At 53.6% G+C, this 19,882-nt stretch overlaps 1 protein-coding gene across 1 annotated transcript in view; it reads left to right on the forward strand.

The window, feature by feature from the left end:
- LOC136515437 (uncharacterized) overlaps positions 1-16,738 on the forward strand; it is a 56,690-nt gene extending 39,952 nt beyond the window's left edge. Inside the window, exons 3-5 of the mRNA XM_066509019.1 lie at positions 5,062-5,379; positions 16,335-16,395; positions 16,489-16,738. Of these exons, the coding sequence (XP_066365116.1) occupies positions 5,062-5,379; positions 16,335-16,395; positions 16,489-16,738 (629 nt within the window). The remainder of the gene's footprint in view (positions 1-5,061; positions 5,380-16,334; positions 16,396-16,488) is intronic.
- Positions 16,739-19,882: the final 3,144 nt, after the last annotated feature.

A 19,882-nucleotide genomic window follows, 5' to 3' on the forward strand; every position in this document is an offset into this window, starting at 1 on the left:
GCCTCGACCGGTCGATCTCCAAGAGCTCCAGGGTGTTGGCGTAGAGGATGTTGAGGCCGCTGCCTCCGTCCATCAACACCTTGGAGAGTCGGGTGTTGCCGATGATGGGGTCGACAACCAGTGGGTACTGCCCGGGATTCGGAACATGGTCAGGATGGTCATCTCGATCGAAGGTGATCGCCTCTCGAGACCAGTCGAGGTACTGGGGGGTGGCCACCTTGACCGAGAAGACTTCTCGGCGTTCCCTCTTGCGCTGCCGCGCCGTAAGGCATGTCGAGGGCCCACCGAAGATCATGAAGGCGTTGCGTACCTCGGGGAACCCGTCGTCCTTGTCTTCGTCCCGGCCGCCGGCGCCCTTCTGCTTGGCGTCGTCGTCGGGGAGCCCGAGCCTGGCGTAGTAACACCGCAGCATGGTGCAATCCTCGAGAGCATGCTTGACCGGGCCCTGGTGGTACGGGCAGGGTTTCTTGAGCATGTCATCAAAGGGCCTAGGGCCTTTGAAGCCTCGGGGGTTCTTGCGTTCTGCGGCCGCGACCAGATCAGCCTCCAGGACCTCCTGCTTCCCCAGGCGCCCCTTTTTCTTTCTCTTGGGGAGGCGGGAGGCTGAAGCCTCGAGGGCCTCGTCCCTCCGCTTACCCTTGGTGTTGGTGTTGGGGAAGATGGCTCCAATAGCCTCTTCACCCGAGGCGAAGCTAGTGGCGATGTCAAGGAGCGCAGCTGCAGAGCGCGGCACGTTCCGGCCTAACTCTCGAACCAAGTCTCGACAAGTGGTGCCGGAGAGGAAAGCCTGGACGATCTCCGAGTCGCCAACGCTGGGCAACTCAGTGCACTGTTTGGAGAAGCGCCAGATGAAGTCTCAGAGAGACTCGTCCGGCTTCTGGCGACAGCTCTTAAGATCCCAGGAGTTCCCAGGGCGTACGTACGTGCCCTGGAAGTTCCCGACGAAGACCCTAACCAAGTCGCGCTAGTCGTGGATTTGCGAGGGAGGAAGGTGCTCGAGCCAGGCTCGCGCTGAGTCTGACAAGAGCAAGGGGAGGTTGCGGATGATGAGCAGGTCATCATCCGCGCCACCTAGCTGGCAGGCTAGGCGGTAATCGGCAAGCCAGAGTTCAGGGTTGGTCTCGCCGCTATACTTCGTGAGATTGGTTGGTTGCCAGAATTGGGCGGGGAAAAGAGCAGCGCGGATGGCCCTGCTGAAGACCCGGGGGCCTGGCGGTTCAGGGGAAGGGCTGCGGTCCTCCCCGCTATCGTAGCGACCACCTCGGTGTGGGTGGTAGCCCCTAGCGGGCCCCTCGTCGTCGTGGCGTCGTCGCCTGCTGACCACCTCATGGTCTCCCTGTACCTCGCATCGATTGCCAGGGCGGTCCAGAAGCGTGGGGACCCTGTGGGCTATCGGCGCTCGGTCAGGCTCGGGACGAGCCGGGGCTTCCCTGTCCTGCCGAGGCGGTGCCATGGGCAGGTTTGAGGCGCCCCCGTGTCGTCGGGAGGCGGAACTCTCGGCCTGCTGAACCGCGACGGTCTCTAGGAGATCCCGGAGCTCGCCGCGGACCTACCGCCCCTCCGTGGTAGAAGGTTCGGGCATTGCGCGGACCAGCATTGCCGCAGTCGCGACGTTCTGGCTAGCGTGATTGAAGACTGGGGGTTGCTCACTCCCTTCGTCGTCATGGATGCGGTGATGCACATCGCGGGCCCTCCGTCGGGCTCCCCCGCCTTCGCCGCGACCTCGCTGTTCCTGTTCGAGAGAGTCTCGAAGCTGCTGCAGAAGAAGTTGGTCTTGCTCGACCTTGGCCTGGAGCTCGCGGAGCTGTTCCAGGTCTGGGCGCTGAGGTCGCGTAAGAGCGACGTTCTCATTTCATGCGGCCGGTAGGACGGCGCGTGGAGGTGTGGCGGCGCCCGCACCTGGGCAAAGCGGGGAATGGCTACCTGCCGCCTCGTCCTCTTCGCCTGCCCTCGGCATCCCGAGCCCGACGTGAAAACACTCGCGAGTGGGGTCGTAGGTGCCTTCGTCGTCGGAGTCGGAGTAGCCAAAGCAGTAGTCGCTCGCGGCCAAGAACTGGCGCAAAGCCCTCGGGTCGTGGAGTCTGGAGAAATCCACTCTGGGCCATGCCTCGTCCTCATCCGAGGAGTCAGCATGGGTGCTTAGGTCGAGAGCGAAGCGCTGGCGGCGTTCCGAGGGATGCTCGTGAGCGGCAATGTAAGCGTAGGCGTAAGAGGCGGCGGCATTTCTCAACCCAAAGGGGTATAGGGATGGTGCCGTTGCCAGATTCTGCCCCGCCGGGGTCGGTTCTTCAGGGAGTGGTGGAGCGGAGCTTGACGTCTGGGCACCGCCGCGTGCCCCCCGGTGATTTTCCATTATCCAAACTCAGGCTAGACAGGTCCCCAGCCAGGGACCCTGTGCCAACAGCTGGCCGTAGAATATAGGCGGTGGGTGGCGTGCCGCCCTAGATTCGCGTAGCGTCGGGGTGGCCTTGCTCGTGTCGTGCCTGGCGAGCGCGGCGAGATCGACCGCCCGGGCGCCGCCTGCGCCTGGGCTGCCGGTGCGTAACTTCTTCGTCGGACGGTGGGGCTCGGGAGTGAGGAGTACCATGTCGTACTCATGCCCTAAAGACATGAACTCTAATCTCCCGAACCAAACCACGGTGCCGAGACGCAATGGTCGTACAGGGTCTGCCATCCGCAACTTGCTGGGATGACGAAACTAACACGCAGAGGCCCTTACCTGGCGCGCCAACTGTCGGTGTTTCGGACCGGGGGGTCCTCAACCAACCAGTGAATTTGTTCTGCGTGCTCCCAATTCTGGATGGTGATGCAAAGAGACACAAGGTTTATACTGGTTCAGGCAATCGAGGCCCTACGTCCAGTCTGAGAGGTCGATCTTGTATTCCTTGCACCGAAGTGCTTGTAGTAGGGGGTTACAAGCTAAGGGAGAGAGGGAACTAGTCCCAGGTCTCGGCAGGGTGTCGTGTGGGCCGCTTGAGGCGTTGCTCTTAGGCGACAGGGATGGGCGCGTGCGTGTATGTTATAAGGTGTTCTCCCTCGTCCTCCCTAAAACGGCCCAAGTCCTCTCCTTTTATAGCATGAAGGGAGGACTAGGACGGTACATGAGCTAACTATACGGCGTCGTGTAAACAGAGGCGGCGCATCCGGGCCCTATAGCCTATTCCTGTGGCGGCGTGGTCATCAAAGTGGTCCGTCCTTTGGAGCACTGGGGAGGCGTGGTCGTCCCATCAGATCCTGTGCATCGTGGGAGCCCCAGGACTGCCTCGAAGTGGGTGCGGTGGTGAACGCGCAAGCCTACTGTGGACGGACTGCGCGTGAGGCCGAGGCTTGGTCGGTGCCGAGGCTGCGCTATGGTGCAGGGGTCTCGGTAGGCTCGAACTCCAAGATAGCCGAGACCTTGGTGTACAGTGTCGAGGCCACGAGCGGGCGGCTGATCGTGGGTACAGCGTTAGGACACAGTGGCCGGTAATCCCCGTCGTACCCTGTCCCAGTCGGTATGGCGCTGATCGTGGACACAACGTTAGGACACAGTGGCCGGTAATCCCCGCCGTGCCCTATCCCGGTCGGTATGGCGTTGATGCGACCTCGGGTCCCGTCGGTCATTCTATGGCGTTGAGCCATCGTCCGGCTGAGATTACGGGAGTGGTTGAAGCATTAATGAGACATGACGCGTTGTCCGGAGGGTCGGTCGAGGCGGGGGGTGACGGGCTGCGGGTGACCTGGCCTCGAGCGACACGGAGAGTGAGGCCTCACGCGAGACGGAGATCGGGCTCCTTGCCGTGGCCTTGCGTGAGATGCCTCGCGCGATACGGAGAATGCACCCCCTGCCGAGACCTTCCGTGGAGAGCCTCGGACGAGGCGGAGATGGCATTCCCTGCCGAGGCCTTTCCTGGAGAGCCTCGCGCGAGGCGGAGTTTGCGTCAGGATGCCGAAACCTCCTGCTCGAGGCTCGAGGCGAGGAGGAGGAGGACCTGGTGGGCTCGGTCGTGGCAGGTGAGGGGCCCACGGCTTACCTTCTAGCTTTATTTTTTATTTTTTAGATGGGACTTTCAGCGACCCATTTGATGTTTGCTTGGGGTACCCCGTTCTAAGGTACCCGACAGAAACACTAAGCGCTATGCAAGTGGAGATCACTAAAATGGTGTATCAACACCCTTGGTATGTTTCCTTAGCTCCACACTCCTCAAATGGTCGGTTGGGGGGTCTATTTATAAGTCCCACTGAGAAAGTAGCCGTTGGGGACGAAATCCTGCTTTTCTGCTACTGATCGGACTCTGACCAGCGTTCGGTCAGCACTGACCGGACGCGTCCGGTCACGAAAATGGCTCTCTAGAACCTTACTTATGTTGACCGGACTCTGGCACTCAGCGTCCGGTGCAGCGTCCTGTGCAGCGTCCGGTCGCTGCTGCTGACACTGTTGTTGCCGAGCCTCTTGATCGGAGCGTCCAGTGCGGCGTCCGGTGCAGCGTCCTGTGCAGCGTCCTGTGCAGCGTCCAGTGTAGCGTCCTGTGCAGCGTTTTGTCACCTCTGTGAGCTCGTTTTCTTCGCGATCTTGCATCCGACTTAGTTCCTATCTTCGTGCTTGGACTTTGCTTGATATCTTGGGTCTTCTCTTGTGCTTCTAAGGTCTTGCTTATGGTGTTGATCATCGGATCATCACGTTGCCTTCGTCCAAGTCACGTCTTGCACCCTATTGAACTACAAAACAAACACTTGCAAATTATTTAGTCCAATTTAGTTGTGTTGGTCATCAAACACCAAAATCCATAGTAAATTGGACTAGGGTCCATTTTCCTTACAGGGACAATGTGCGAAGGCTTCGGCTTATCCAAAACATGCGAGCTAAAACGATAATTGGTTTGCAGATTACCTGTTAAGAATTTGAAACAGAACAGAAAAAACATTTGGTGATAATTATGTTCAATTGCCTGATGATATCATCGTAGAATGGAGGCAAGATTCCATTAAGAATGCAAATAGAATATGTTCAAAAGACAATCCAATTGACAACCTTATCTAAAAAGGTGTTTCCCAAACTCAAGAAAAATTGCACCTCTGCAGATTATATGCGCGAACGTGCGATTCTTTCTACTACAAATGAGCATGTCGATGCAATGAATGCAATAATGATCGAGAAGTTTCCTGGAGATGAGAAGGTATTCTACAGTTTTGACTCAGTGAATGATGATACAAGGAATAACTACCCTCTTGATTTTCTAAATTCTATTATACCTAATGGGTTGCCTCCTCGTGAGCTTAAGGTTAAAAAAGACTGCCCTGTTATCCTACTACGTAATCTTGATCCTCACAACGGTCTTTGCAACGGCACAAGTCTCGGCCTCGGACGCGTCGGGCCTGATAGCGCCGCAGGCTCTGCTGGTATTTGGCCGAGTGTAGTAGTGCAACATCTCGGGCTTCCTCCAGCTGATCAAGGGCGTCCTCTCGGGTGGTGCGGTTACTTTGTTCGTTATAGGCTTGCAGTCTCGGGGAACCATATTCCAAGTCGGTGGGGAGGATGGCCTCGGCCCCATAGACTAGGAAGAAAGGCGTGAACCCCGTGGCTCGGCTTGGAGTGTTCCTCAAGCTCCAGATGACCGACGGGAGTTCGGCGAGCCACTTCTTGCCAAACTTTTTCAACCAGTTGTGAATCCATGGCTTGAGGCCTTGTAGGATCATGCCGTTGGCGCGCTCTACTTGGCCGTTGGTCCTTGGGTGTCCTACGGCCGACCAGGCCACATAGATGTGGTGGTTGTCGCAAAACGTCAGGAACTTTTTACCGGTGAACTGTGTCCCGTTGTCGGTAATGATGGTGTTGGGGACCCCAAACCTGTGGATAATGTCAGTGAAGAACAGCACCGCCTGCTCGGATTTGATTCGATTGATTGGACGAGCCTCGTTCCATTTGGAGAACTTATCGATTGATACCAATAGATGGGTGTAGCCCCCGGGGGCCTTTTGCAGAGGCCCAACCATGTCGAGCCCCCATACGGCGAACGACCATGTGATGGGGATGGTTTGCAAGGCCAGGGCCGGGAGATGTGTCTGCCGAGCGTAGTACTGGCATCCCTCGCAGGAGCATACTAGCTTGGTAGCGTCGGCGACCGCCGTCGGCCAGTAGAATCCTTGGCGGAAAGCGTTCCCTACGAGCGTCCGAGGCGTCGCATGGTGCCCGCAAGTGCCTGCGTGTAAGTCCCAAAGCAGGGCTTGGCCTGCCTCGGTACTGATACACCGTTGGAGGACACCTGAGGGACTTCGCCTGTACAATTCGTCATTGTAGAGGGCATAGGTCTTGGCTCGGCGCGCAAGCCGTCGTGCCTCGGTTCTGTCGTCAGGAAGCTCCCCCCGATCGAGCCAATCGAGGAACGGGACTCGCCAATCCACGTCCTGATCAGTCTGCGGAGGCTCGGCATTGACTTCCATGACCTCGGGCTCGGTCGACGGGGTCTCGGCAGTAGAGGGAGCGTCGAGCTTTGCCGTGGGTTCCACAGGTGGACCCTCCTCTGTTGCCGAGGTGTAGCCAATGGATGGTTTGTGGAGGTCTCTAGCGAAGACGTTCGGAGGGACCGGGGCCCAAGCCGAGGCCATCTTTGCCAGCTCGTCGACGGCCTCGTTGTACTTCCGCGCGACGTGATTTAGCTCGAGACCGTCGAACCTGTCTTCTAGGCGTCGTACTAACTTGCAGTAAGCCTCCATTTTGGGGTCGAGGCAGTTTGACTCCATCACTTGATCTATGACGAGCTGCGAGTCGCCTCGGACGTCGAGGCGCCGCGCCCCAAGTTCGATGGCGACTTGTAAGCCGCTGATGAGGGCCTCGTATTCGGCCACGTTGTTGGAGGCGGCGAAGTGGAGCCGTACCATGTAGCGCATGTGTACTCCGAGGGGCGAAATGAGGAGTAGACCCGCACCTGCCCCGGTCTTCATCAGGGATCCGTCGAAGTACAGGGTCCAGCACTCTGTCTGAATTTGGGCAGGTGGCAGGTGGGTATCTATCCATTCAGCCACGAAATCGGCCAAGACCTGAGACTTGATCGCCTTTCGAGGCGCAAAGGTCAAGGTTTCCCACATAAGCTCGACAGCCCACTTGGCTATCCTACCCGAGGCCTCCCGGATGTGAACTATCTCGCCCAGGGGGAAAGATGATACCACAGTCACTGGGTGCGACTCGAAGTAGTGACGCAGTTTGCGACGGGCCAGGACCATGGCGTAGACCAGCGTCTGGATGTGGGGGTCGCGTGCTTTGGTCTCGGAGAGCACCTCGCTGATGAAATAAACAGGTCGTTGGGTGGGCAGAGTATGCCCTTCTTCTTGCCTCTCTACCACTACGGCAGCGCTGACCACTTGGGTCGTTGCGGCGACGTAGAGTAAGAGGGCCTCGTCCATGGCCGAGGGTATGAGGACGGGAGGATTCGTGAGCAGTGTTTTGAGTCTATCGAGGGCTTCTTCGGCCTCGGGGGTCCAAGAAAAACGCTCGGATTTTCTCAAGAGTCGGTACAGAGGCAAACCTTTTTCGCCGAGGCGCGAGATGAAGCGGCTCAGGGCCGCAAGGCATCCCATGACCCTCTGTACTCCCTTGAGGTCTCTGATTGGTCCCATGCCGGTTATGGCTGAGACCTTCTCTGGGTTAGCTTCAATGCCGCGTTCCGAGACTATGAATCCCAAGAGCATGCCTCGGGGGACCCCGAACACACACTTCTCGGGATTGAGCTTGATGCCCTTCTCTCTAAGGCATTTGAAGGTTATCCTCAAGTCATCGACGAGACCCTCGGCCTTTCTGGTCTTGACTACGATGTCGTCTATGTAGGCCTCGATGGTCCGCCCAATGTTGTCGCCAAAGACCTGGGTCATGCACCGCTGGTACGTGGCGCCTGCGTTTCTGAGGCCAAAGGGCATCGTCACGTAGCAGTACATGCCGAATGGGGTGATGAAAGAAGTCGTGAGCTGGTCGGACTCTTTCATCTTGATTTGATGGTAACCAGAGTACGCATCAAGGAAAGACAGGGTCTCGCACCCTGCAGTGGAATCAACGATTTGATCGATTCGAGGTAATGGGAAGGGGACCTTTGGACAGGCTTTGTTCAAACCGGTGTAGTCTACACACATCCTCCATTTCCCATTTTTCTTCTTGACTAACACGGGGTTAGCCAACCACTCTGGGTGGGACACTTCCTTGATAAACCCGGTCGCTAAGAGTTTCTGTATCTCCTCACCGATGGCCCTACGCTTTTCCTCGTCAAAGCGGCGCAGGCGTTGCCTCGTAGGTCTAGATCCGGCCCGGATGTCTAGGGCGTGCTCGGCGACCTCCCTTGGTATGCCCGGCATGTCCGAGGGACTCCATACGAATATGTCGGCGTTCGCACGGAGAAAGTCGATGAGCACGGCTTCCTATTTGATGTCGAGGGTGGCGCTGATCCTTAGCGCTCGGTCGTCGGGGCAGGTGGGGTCGACCGGGATGAGTTTGATGGCCTTGGCGGACTCGAACGCCCCCACGCGACGCTTGGAGTCGGGTGCCTCGCCGCTGAGTTGGTCGAGGTGGGCGATGAGGGTCTCGGCCTCCTTAAGAGCCTCGGCGTACTCGATGCACTCGACGTCGCAGTCGTATGCATGTTCGTACGTGGACTCAATCGTGATGATACCGCTGGGGCCTGGCATCTTGAGCTTGAGGTAGGTATAGTTGGGGACTGCCATGAACTTGGCGTAGCATGGCCGCCCCAGGATGGCGTGGTAGGCTCCACCAAACCCGACCACCTCGAAGGTAAGGACTTCCTTGCGGTAGTTGGAGGGGGTGCCGAAGCAGACGGGAAGGTCGATGCGCCCGAGGGGTCGCGTGCGCTTCCCTGGCACGATGCCGTGGAAGGGTGCGACGTCGCCTCGGAGCCTCGACCGGTCGATCTCCAAGAGCTCCAGGGTGTTGGCGTAGAGGATGTTGAGGCCGCTGCCTCCGTCCATCAACACCTTGGAGAGTCGGGTGTTGCCGATGATGGGGTCGACAACCAGTGGGTACTGCCCGGGATTCGGAACATGGTCAGGATGGTCATCTCGATCGAAGGTGATCGCCTCTCGAGACCAGTCGAGGTACTGGGGGGTGGCCACCTTGACCGAGAAGACTTCTCGGCGTTCCCTCTTGCGCTGCCGCGCCGTAAGGCATGTCGAGGGCCCACCGAAGATCATGAAGGCGTTGCGTACCTCGGGGAACCCGTCGTCCTTGTCTTCGTCCCGGCCGCCGGCGCCCTTCTGCTTGGCGTCGTCGTCGGGGAGCCCGAGCCTGGCGTAGTAACACCGCAGCATGGTGCAATCCTCGAGAGCATGCTTGACCGGGCCCTGGTGGTACGGGCAGGGTTTCTTGAGCATGTCATCAAAGGGCCTAGGGCCTTTGAAGCCTCGGGGGTTCTTGCGTTCTGCGGCCGCGACCAGATCAGCCTCCAGGACCTCCTGCTTCCCCAGGCGCCCCTTTTTCTTTCTCTTGGGGAGGCGGGAGGCTGAAGCCTCGAGGGCCTCGTCCCTCCGCTTACCCTTGGTGTTGGTGTTGGGGAAGATGGCTCCAATAGCCTCTTCACCCGAGGCGAAGCTAGTGGCGATGTCAAGGAGCGCAGCTGCAGAGCGCGGCACGTTCCGGCCTAACTCTCGAACCAAGTCTCGACAAGTGGTGCCGGAGAGGAAAGCCTGGACGATCTCCGAGTCGCCAACGCTGGGCAACTCAGTGCACTGTTTGGAGAAGCGCCAGATGAAGTCTCAGAGAGACTCGTCCGGCTTCTGGCGACAGCTCTTAAGATCCCAGGAGTTCCCAGGGCGTACGTACGTGCCCTGGAAGTTCCCGACGAAGACCCTAACCAAGTCGCGCTAGTCGTGGATTTGCGAGGGAGGAAGGTGCTCGAGCCAGGCTCGCGCTGAGTCTGACAAGAGCAAGGGGAGGTTGCGGATGATGAGCAGGTCATCATCCGCGCCACCTAGCTGGCAGGCTAGGCGGTAATCGGCAAGCCAGAGTTCAGGGTTGGTCTCGCCGCTATACTTCGTGAGATTGGTTGGTTGCCAGAATTGGGCGGGGAAAAGAGCAGCGCGGATGGCCCTGCTGAAGACCCGGGGGCCTGGCGGTTCAGGGGAAGGGCTGCGGTCCTCCCCGCTATCGTAGCGACCACCTCGGTGTGGGTGGTAGCCCCTAGCGGGCCCCTCGTCGTCGTGGCGTCGTCGCCTGCTGACCACCTCATGGTCTCCCTGTACCTCGCATCGATTGCCAGGGCGGTCCAGAAGCGTGGGGACCCTGTGGGCTATCGGCGCTCGGTCAGGCTCGGGACGAGCCGGGGCTTCCCTGTCCTGCCGAGGCGGTGCCATGGGCAGGTTTGAGGCGCCCCCGTGTCGTCGGGAGGCGGAACTCTCGGCCTGCTGAACCGCGACGGTCTCTAGGAGATCCCGGAGCTCGCCGCGGACCTACCGCCCCTCCGTGGTAGAAGGTTCGGGCATTGCGCGGACCAGCATTGCCGCAGTCGCGACGTTCTGGCTAGCGTGATTGAAGACTGGGGGTTGCTCACTCCCTTCGTCGTCATGGATGCGGTGATGCACATCGCGGGCCCTCCGTCGGGCTCCCCCGCCTTCGCCGCGACCTCGCTGTTCCTGTTCGAGAGAGTCTCGAAGCTGCTGCAGAAGAAGTTGGTCTTGCTCGACCTTGGCCTGGAGCTCGCGGAGCTGTTCCAGGTCTGGGCGCTGAGGTCGCGTAAGAGCGACGTTCTCATTTCATGCGGCCGGTAGGACGGCGCGTGGAGGTGTGGCGGCGCCCGCACCTGGGCAAAGCGGGGAATGGCTACCTGCCGCCTCGTCCTCTTCGCCTGCCCTCGGCATCCCGAGCCCGACGTGAAAACACTCGCGAGTGGGGTCGTAGGTGCCTTCGTCGTCGGAGTCGGAGTAGCCAAAGCAGTAGTCGCTCGCGGCCAAGAACTGGCGCAAAGCCCTCGGGTCGTGGAGTCTGGAGAAATCCACTCTGGGCCATGCCTCGTCCTCATCCGAGGAGTCAGCATGGGTGCTTAGGTCGAGAGCGAAGCGCTGGCGGCGTTCCGAGGGATGCTCGTGAGCGGCAATGTAAGCGTAGGCGTAAGAGGCGGCGGCATTTCTCAACCCAAAGGGGTATAGGGATGGTGCCGTTGCCAGATTCTGCCCCGCCGGGGTCGGTTCTTCAGGGAGTGGTGGAGCGGAGCTTGACGTCTGGGCACCGCCGCGTGCCCCCGGTGATTTTCCATTATCCAAACTCAGGCTAGACAGGTCCCCAGCCAGGGACCCTGTGCCAACAGCTGGCCGTAGAATATAGGCGGTGGGTGGCGTGCCGCCCTAGATTCGCGTAGCGTCGGGGTGGCCTTGCTCGTGTCGTGCCTGGCGAGCGCGGCGAGATCGACCGCCCGGGCGCCGCCTGCGCCTGGGCTGCCGGTGCGTAACTTCTTCGTCGGACGGTGGGGCTCGGGGAGTGAGGAGTACCATGTCGTACTCATGCCCTAAAGACATGAACTCTAATCTCCCGAACCAAACCACGGTGCCGAGACGCAATGGTCATACAGGGTCTGCCATCCGCAACTTGCTGGGATGACGAAACTAACACGCAGAGGCCCTTACCTGGCGCGCCAACTGTCGGTGTTTCGGACCGGGGGGTCCTCAACCAACCAGTGAATTTGTTCTGCGTGCTCCCAATTCTGGATGGTGATGCAAAGAGACACAAGGTTTATACTGGTTCAGGCAATCGAGGCCCTACGTCCAGTCTGAGAGGTCGATCTTGTATTCCTTGCACCGAAGTGCTTGTAGTAGGGGGTTACAAGCTAAGGGAGAGAGGGAACTAGTCCCAGGTCTCGGCAGGGTGTCGTGTGGGCCGCTTGAGGCGTTGCTCTTAGGCGACAGGGATGGGCGCGTGCGTGTATGTTATAAGGTGTTCTCCCTCGTCCTCCCTAAAACGGCCCAAGTCCTCTCCTTTTATAGCATGAAGGGAGGACTAGGACGGTACATGAGCTAACTATACGGCGTCGTGTAAACAGAGGCGGCGCATCCGGGCCCTATAGCCTATTCCTGTGGCGGCGTGGTCATCAAAGTGGTCCGTCCTTTGGAGCACTGGGGAGGCGTGGTCGTCCCATCAGATCCTGTGCATCGTGGGAGCCCCAGGACTGCCTCGAAGTGGGTGCGGTGGTGAACGCGCAAGCCTACTGTGGACGGACTGCGCGTGAGGCCGAGGCTTGGTCGGTGCCGAGGCTGCGCTATGGTGCAGGGGTCTCGGTAGGCTCGAACTCCAAGATAGCCGAGACCTTGGTGTACAGTGTCGAGGCCACGAGCGGGCGGCTGATCGTGGGTACAGCGTTAGGACACAGTGGCCGGTAATCCCCGTCGTACCCTGTCCCAGTCGGTATGGCGCTGATCGTGGACACAACGTTAGGACACAGTGGCCGGTAATCCCCGCCGTGCCCTATCCCGGTCGGTATGGCGTTGATGCGACCTCGGGTCCCGTCGGTCATTCTATGGCGTTGAGCCATCGTCCGGCTGAGATTACGGGAGTGGTTGAAGCATTAATGAGACATGACGCGTTGTCCGGAGGGTCGGTCGAGGCGGGGGGTGACGGGCTGCGGGTGACCTGGCCTCGAGCGACACGGAGAGTGAGGCCTCACGCGAGACGGAGATCGGGCTCCTTGCCGTGGCCTTGCGTGAGATGCCTCGCGCGATACGGAGAATGCACCCCCTGCCGAGACCTTCCGTGGAGAGCCTCGGACGAGGCGGAGATGGCATTCCCTGCCGAGGCCTTTCCTGGAGAGCCTCGCGCGAGGCGGAGTTTGCGTCAGGATGCCGAAACCTCCTGCTCGAGGCTCGAGGCGAGGAGGAGGAGGACCTGGTGGGCTCGGTCGTGGCAGGTGAGGGGCCCACGGCTTACCTTCTAGCTTTATTTTTTATTTTTTAGATGGGATTTCAGCGACCCATTTGATGTTTGCTTGGGGTACCCCGTTCTAAGGTACCCGACAGAAACACTAAGCGCTATGCAAGTGGAGATCACTAAAATGGTGTATCAACACCCTTGGTATGTTTCCTTAGCTCCACACTCCTCAAATGGTCGGTTGGGGGGTCTATTTATAAGTCCCACTGAGAAAGTAGCCGTTGGGGACGAAATCCTGCTTTTCTGCTACTGATCGGACTCTGACCAGCGTTCGGTCAGCACTGACCGGACGCGTCCGGTCACGAAAATGGCTCTCTAGAACCTTACTTATGTTGACCGGACTCTGGCACTCAGCGTCCGGTGCAGCGTCCTGTGCAGCGTCCGGTCGCTGCTGCTGACACTGTTGTTGCCGAGCCTCTTGATCGGAGCGTCCAGTGCGGCGTCCGGTGCAGCGTCCTGTGCAGCGTCCTGTGCAGCGTCCAGTGTAGCGTCCTGTGCAGCGTTTTGTCACCTCTGTGAGCTCGTTTTCTTCGCGATCTTGCATCCGACTTAGTTCCTATCTTCGTGCTTGGACTTTGCTTGATATCTTGGGTCTTCTCTTGTGCTTCTAAGGTCTTGCTTATGGTGTTGATCATCGGATCATCACGTTGCCTTCGTCCAAGTCACGTCTTGCACCCTATTGAACTACAAAACAAACACTTGCAAATTATTTAGTCCAATTTAGTTGTGTTGGTCATCAAACACCAAAATCCATAGTAAATTGGACTAGGGTCCATTTTCCTTACAGGGACAATGTGCGAAGGCTTCGGCTTATCCAAAACATGCGAGCTAAAAACGATAATTGGTTTGCAGATTACCTGTTAAGAATTTGAAACAGAACAGAAAAAACATTTGGTGATAATTATGTTCAATTGCCTGATGATATCATCGTAGAATGGAGGCAAGATTCCATTAAGAATGCAAATAGAATATGTTCAAAAGACAATCCAATTGACAACCTTATCTAAAAAGGTGTTTCCCAAACTCAAGAAAAATTGCACCTCTGCAGATTATATGCGCGAACGTGCGATTCTTTCTACTACAAATGAGCATGTCGATGCAATGAATGCAATAATGATCGAGAAGTTTCCTGGAGATGAGAAGGTATTCTACAGTTTTGACTCAGTGAATGATGATACAAGGAATAACTACCCTCTTGATTTTCTAAATTCTATTATACCTAATGGGTTGCCTCCTCGTGAGCTTAAGGTTAAAAAAGACTGCCCTGTTATCCTACTACGTAATCTTGATCCTCACAACGGTCTTTGCAACGGCACTAGGTTGGTCATTAGAGGACCCCTGAACAATTCAATTGATGCTGAAATAGTTAACGAAGATCATGCAAGAACTAGAGTATTCATACCAAGGATTCCCATGTCCCCGTCTGAAGACCTTACATTGCCATTCAAGTTTAAGCAAAAGTAGTTCCCAATAAGATTGAGTTTTGCATTGACAATAAATAAAGTCCTAGGTCAGACAATACCAAATATTGATGTTTATCTCCCTGAACCAGCTTTCTCCCATGGCCTTTTGTATGTAGCATTGTCAAGAGGTGTTTCTCATAAGAGTACATGGGTTTTGGCCAACACAAATAAGGATGTTGACCCCATTGGAAAGAGCACAAAAATATTGTCTTTAAAGATGTATTAGAGATGTGATACCGGTACATTCAGTACTTTTATTTAATCTTATTTCAGTTTCGAAGATATAATAATAGAAATAAAAATATTTATTGTACATACAAAATTTTCTTGCAGGAAATGTAGGAATGGCCTGAGGTTTTTTAGAGCACCAAAATGTTGGACCATGGATAGCTGATCTCATCACTTCCCTTGGGAGTTCAAGACTCCGTTAGAGCAAAGAACACTAGGAAACGTGATTTATATGTATTTTCATTATAATATTAGATGCAAAACCTCTATGTCCTACTTAAAATTATAGCCCAAAATCAATTCTAAACTAATTTGATCGTATGTTTTCTAGAAAATGGCAAATAAAAACGATAAATGTTTTCTAGACGTGCATGTTAACTAGTAGTAATAAATCATTAATAAATCCTTCATGTCACATTACATGCACATCATCACATTACCGGCCGGCCATTAAATTGCATCTCGCCGTCCCTCACGCGCCGAGCATGTATTATCATCGTTTCCTTGTCCCGTTTCTCTAGAATGCCCATTTCCCAACCGTAACCCAGTGGATGATGAGATGCATGTGCTATGTTCACGTGCCTATCTGCTCAGCATACATCACCTTTTTTTTTAATTTTTTTAGCAAGCTCAGCATTCATCACGTGCCGTCATGCTATAGACTGTAGGCGCAAACTCGCTCGTTCATTGGGCCGCGTGATGTTTCGGCTGCCGTTTCATTGCCAACGAGTTCTCCACGAAATTAATCTCTTCATATATATATATATATATATATATATATATATATATATATATATATATATATATATATATATATATATATATATATATGGATCTATCGAATCACGTGCAGTGCCATAGACGCGCTGCTGCTCTCGAGTCTCGACCATGGTGGTCGAGCATCTCCAGCAACGCTATATATATATATATATATATATATATATATATATATATATATATATATATATATATATATATATATATATATATATATATATATATATATATGGATCTATCGAATCACGTGCAGTGCCATAGACGTGCTGCTGCTCTCGAGTCTCGGCCATGGTGGTCGAGCATCTCCAGCAACGCTATCTATCCCCACTATGTAGTAAGGGCAAACAAAAAAAAAACCCAGCTCTAACCTCCAGTAGATTACCTACTAGATCCCTAGATTTGTTAGCTATCCAAATCCCCCCTTTCCACTACCAATTCCTGTTTGGCCAACAATGGCTACCCAAATTTCTTCTGTTCCACCCGATGCTCGGTCGAGCGCGTAGGAGCCCGCCGCCTATTTCCATACTACCAATATTTTACCTAGCCCTTCGCCGAAGACATAACGAACATCGTCGAGGTAGGGAGAGGCCGGAGAGACCTTATTCCAAAGCGCCATTGTCGCCACTACCTCGTCGATGACACCAGAACCAAACATTACGACAAACAGGGGAACAAACCTAGATCTATGAAGGAGTCTAGTCCCCACTTCTCGAACCACCGGTGAGATCACCGGATGGGAGTGAGGAGGACCGATGCGATGGCAGTAGAAGCCAGCGGAGCAATTTCCACGTGGGGGAAGTTCCGCGGAGACGCAACTTCCAAGCAGATTTGCAAGATTTTGACACTCAGGAAGTTACGATTTTACACCTCTTCTAAACTTAAGATTCAGTTGTTGTTAGTCGCAACATCTTTCGGGGCGGAAGATCTCAGTGCAGGGTTCTGTTGTTTTTCTGACACGATATATGGACTCTCTTGTGCAGTAGCACTTTGCAACTTGATAGTAAGGGGAAACAATGTGCGCTGGTGGGGAGCTAGCAGACGGTCAGTAGAAGTGGCTCGAAAGGTCCAGCAAAAATGGGTTCCACCTCCACAGGGTATGGTGACGATTAACGTTGATGGAGCTTTTATCTCCAGTTCGGGTACCGCGGCTGTGGGCGTGGTGATCAGGTATCATAATGGTCAGGTAAAATTGGCATCGTGGCACTTGCTCCGTTATTGCAGGGACGCCAAGGAAGCTAAAGCTGTTGCCTATTGTGAAGGGATCGCCCTTGCTGCGCAGTGGCCTGATGTTCTGATGGTGCTGGAGACTGATTCTGCCATGGTGGCTGCGAAGCTGAAAAGCAATGTGATGGACCGATCGGTGGGCTCACTAGTAGAGAAATGACCTTTGATCCAGCTCGAAATTTGGCTTTAGTCCTGGTATTTTTCGCGCCTGGGACTAGAGAGACATTTAATCCCGGTTTGTAGCTTCAACCGGGACTAAAGGTCCCTGCCCAATGGCTACTGCGGCAGGCTTTTGCTGCAGGGGACCTTTAGTCCCGGTTGGAGCTACCAACCGGGACTAAAGGTTAACTTTTACTCCCGGTTGGTCCCTCCAACCGGGAGTAAAAGTCTACTCCTGGCTGGAGGCTCCATTCGGGACTAGAAATGGACCTTTAGTCCCGGTTGCTGTCTCCAACCGGGACTAAAGGTCAAAAAGGCTAGCTTGGCCGGACGGCCTGCAATGCAATAGTGGGTGCGTGTCCGGATCGGAGGAGATCGCTGTCGTCAACAATGGAGAGTAGTAGTGCTCGTGTGTTCGACGTACTACACCGTAGACCGTAGGAGTACAATGATAGGGTGGGTGTCCTAGTAACTAGTTGTACACTCTTGTACACGTACTTACTACTACGGTAAAAAAAATCATAAATGTTTAGCACTCCCGGTAACATCGTCGAGCACATCTGTAGTTGAACCCGTAGATTTACTCTTGGTATGCATGGTACAAGACTTCATCATTTGCGTTTACTACTCCTAATATATACTGTATCTGACACTGACAGGTGGCTAGGCTAGCCGAGAGCACACATGAAAACAAACTGTACCGAAGAGTCACTGCCGCACGACAGGAAAACGCCCTTGCAGATAACGCTACATCTGCATCAAGACCTTTAGTCCCGGCTGTTATTACGAGCCGAGACTAACGGTAATACCCGGCTATTATTTGCGGCAGGTTTTTGCTGCAGGGGACCTTTAGTCCCGGTTGAAGCTACCAACCGGGACTAATGCAGCCTCGATGGGCCGGCTCGACCTAAAGCCCACACATACGAGCATATACCAGAATGGAGCGGCCCAGTACGCAATATGCTGAAATTGCTGGCCAGTCCCACCTATTAGCACCACCTCGTTTGCTCAGAAGAGTGAAAGCTAACTTAAAAGCTTAGCTCTCGAGCCATGCAGCACAACCTTACTTGAACAGAACAGATCGTACTACTGCATCCTTGACTAAAGGTCCTTCATACTTTAGTTTATACAAAATGTTTAAACATTATAAACATGTAGAATACGTATATTCTAGCAGCGTAGAATGTGTATTAGAAAACCAAAACGAATCATCAATTGAAAAAAGAAAAAGAAAAAAGAAAAAAAAGAAAACCTTTAGTCCGGTAGCAGCGTAGAATGCGTATTCGAAAACCAAAACGAATTGAATTGAAAATAGGAACAAAAAAAGAAAAAGAAAATAAAAATAGAAACAAAAAAAAAGAAAAAAAAACCTTTAGTCCCGGTTGGGTCGGCCCACGTGGCCAGGCCGGCCCTTTAGTCCCGGTTGGTATTATCAACCGGGACTAAAGGTGGACCTTTAGTCCCGGGCGCGAAACTGGGACTAAAGGAGGGGCCCTTTAGTCCCGGATTCATGCTCCCGGTTCCAAAACCGGGACTGAAGGGGGTTGAGAACCGGGAGTACAGCTCGTTTCTCTACTAGTGGCTAGTCCCTTGTTCAAGAAGCACGGACAAATATGGAGGAGCTGTCGAGTTTGGAGATGGCTAAGAGCCTCTTTGGCAGTGCTCCTGCAGGGGCTTCAGCTCCAGCTCCTGCAGGAGCTGTGTCAAACGCCTGTTTTGGAAAGGGCTCTGCATGGGGAGCCGGTCAAGAGCCGGAGCCGTTTTTTTATTTGTGCAGGAGAAGCCTCAAAAACGAGCTTCGCGCGGCTCCTTGCTGTGGGTTCACATCGTCTAGTGCGAAGGAGCCGTTTTGCCAAACGTTTTCCAGAACGGCTTCAGCTCCTTCAGAGAAGCCAGAGCCGGAGCTATTTTCAGAGGAGCCGGAGCCCTGCCAAACAGGCCCTAAGATTAGTAGGAGTTAGAATAATATAGCGTATGAGCTTGCTCATTTTGCAATTAGGTTTGGTCGCAGTGAAGTCTTTTTGCTTCTTTTCTTAAGTTTGTTTTGTCTCGAGTCTGTAATGATACTACCTGATTTTTAATAAAGTTTCTGTTTCGCAAAAAAAAAAGTTGCAACATCTTAAAGTGATATGCGGCATGCGGCTTTGAATCCTATTTGAATAATACTATGGTTTTCTCTCATTTTTGTTTTTCTTTTTTTTCGTTTATCTTTTCTCCTTTTTTCCGTTCATGTGTCTTTTTTTCTTTTTTTGCGTTACGTCCTGACATGTCAGTGCATTTTTTGCTTGTTTTTATTTTTCCATTTCATACCTCGGCACATTTTTACATTTATTTTTTCATTTTGCCATCTATCATGCTTCGTTCTTTTTTTCTTGGTTTATTTTCTAAATAACAAAGATTTCTGTTGGTATCCTTATGAGTAAAAACAATATTATACTTATTAAAATCTGATTTAACCGATGTTCTAACTAATCAAATAGTTGAATAATACAAAAAGTAATATTATAATATATTTATGAGAAATTATTTTTGCTTGCAACCGAAAGAAAAATGATTTCCCTTTATAATAGATGTTCGATCTAGACGTCTGAGCCTTTCATCATAATGTGGATGTAAGATTTATAATATTTTGACACTCAGGAAGTTACGAGTTTATTCTTTGTTTATTTAATTCATGTTGTTATAGATCTACTGATGTTTGTTTTACGTTATTTTACATCTACTAATTTATGTACAATCTTACATCATTAATAAAGTCCTAATTATGATATACTTAAGTAAATATTTTTGTACAATGCAATGGAAGAAAAAGAAGCTCCCTCAATAATACTCGTTCGATCTAGATGTCATCATTCCCAACCTTCCATCTTTCGTATGATATAAGATTTTTAAGATCTTAACACTTAGGCCTTATTTGGTTGGGCTTTTGGCCGTGGCTTTTAACCAACAAAAAGGGGTAGGAATCCATGGCTGCTTTCACCGGAAGCTGCTTTCATGCCAGTGCAACTGCCACAGCACCTCCCACCCTGCTTCTAGCGGTTGTGAGATAGGTAAGTTCACGAAAATTACCCACCTTGCCATTGGTTATCTAGCGTACCTTCTTTCTTTTCCCCCCTTCGCGTCAATTTCCTCGGTTTCATCTTCT

This window comes from Miscanthus floridulus, chromosome 17 (assembly GCF_019320115.1).
Source record: "Miscanthus floridulus cultivar M001 chromosome 17, ASM1932011v1, whole genome shotgun sequence".
Classification (NCBI taxonomy): Eukaryota; Viridiplantae; Streptophyta; class Magnoliopsida; order Poales; family Poaceae; genus Miscanthus; species Miscanthus floridulus.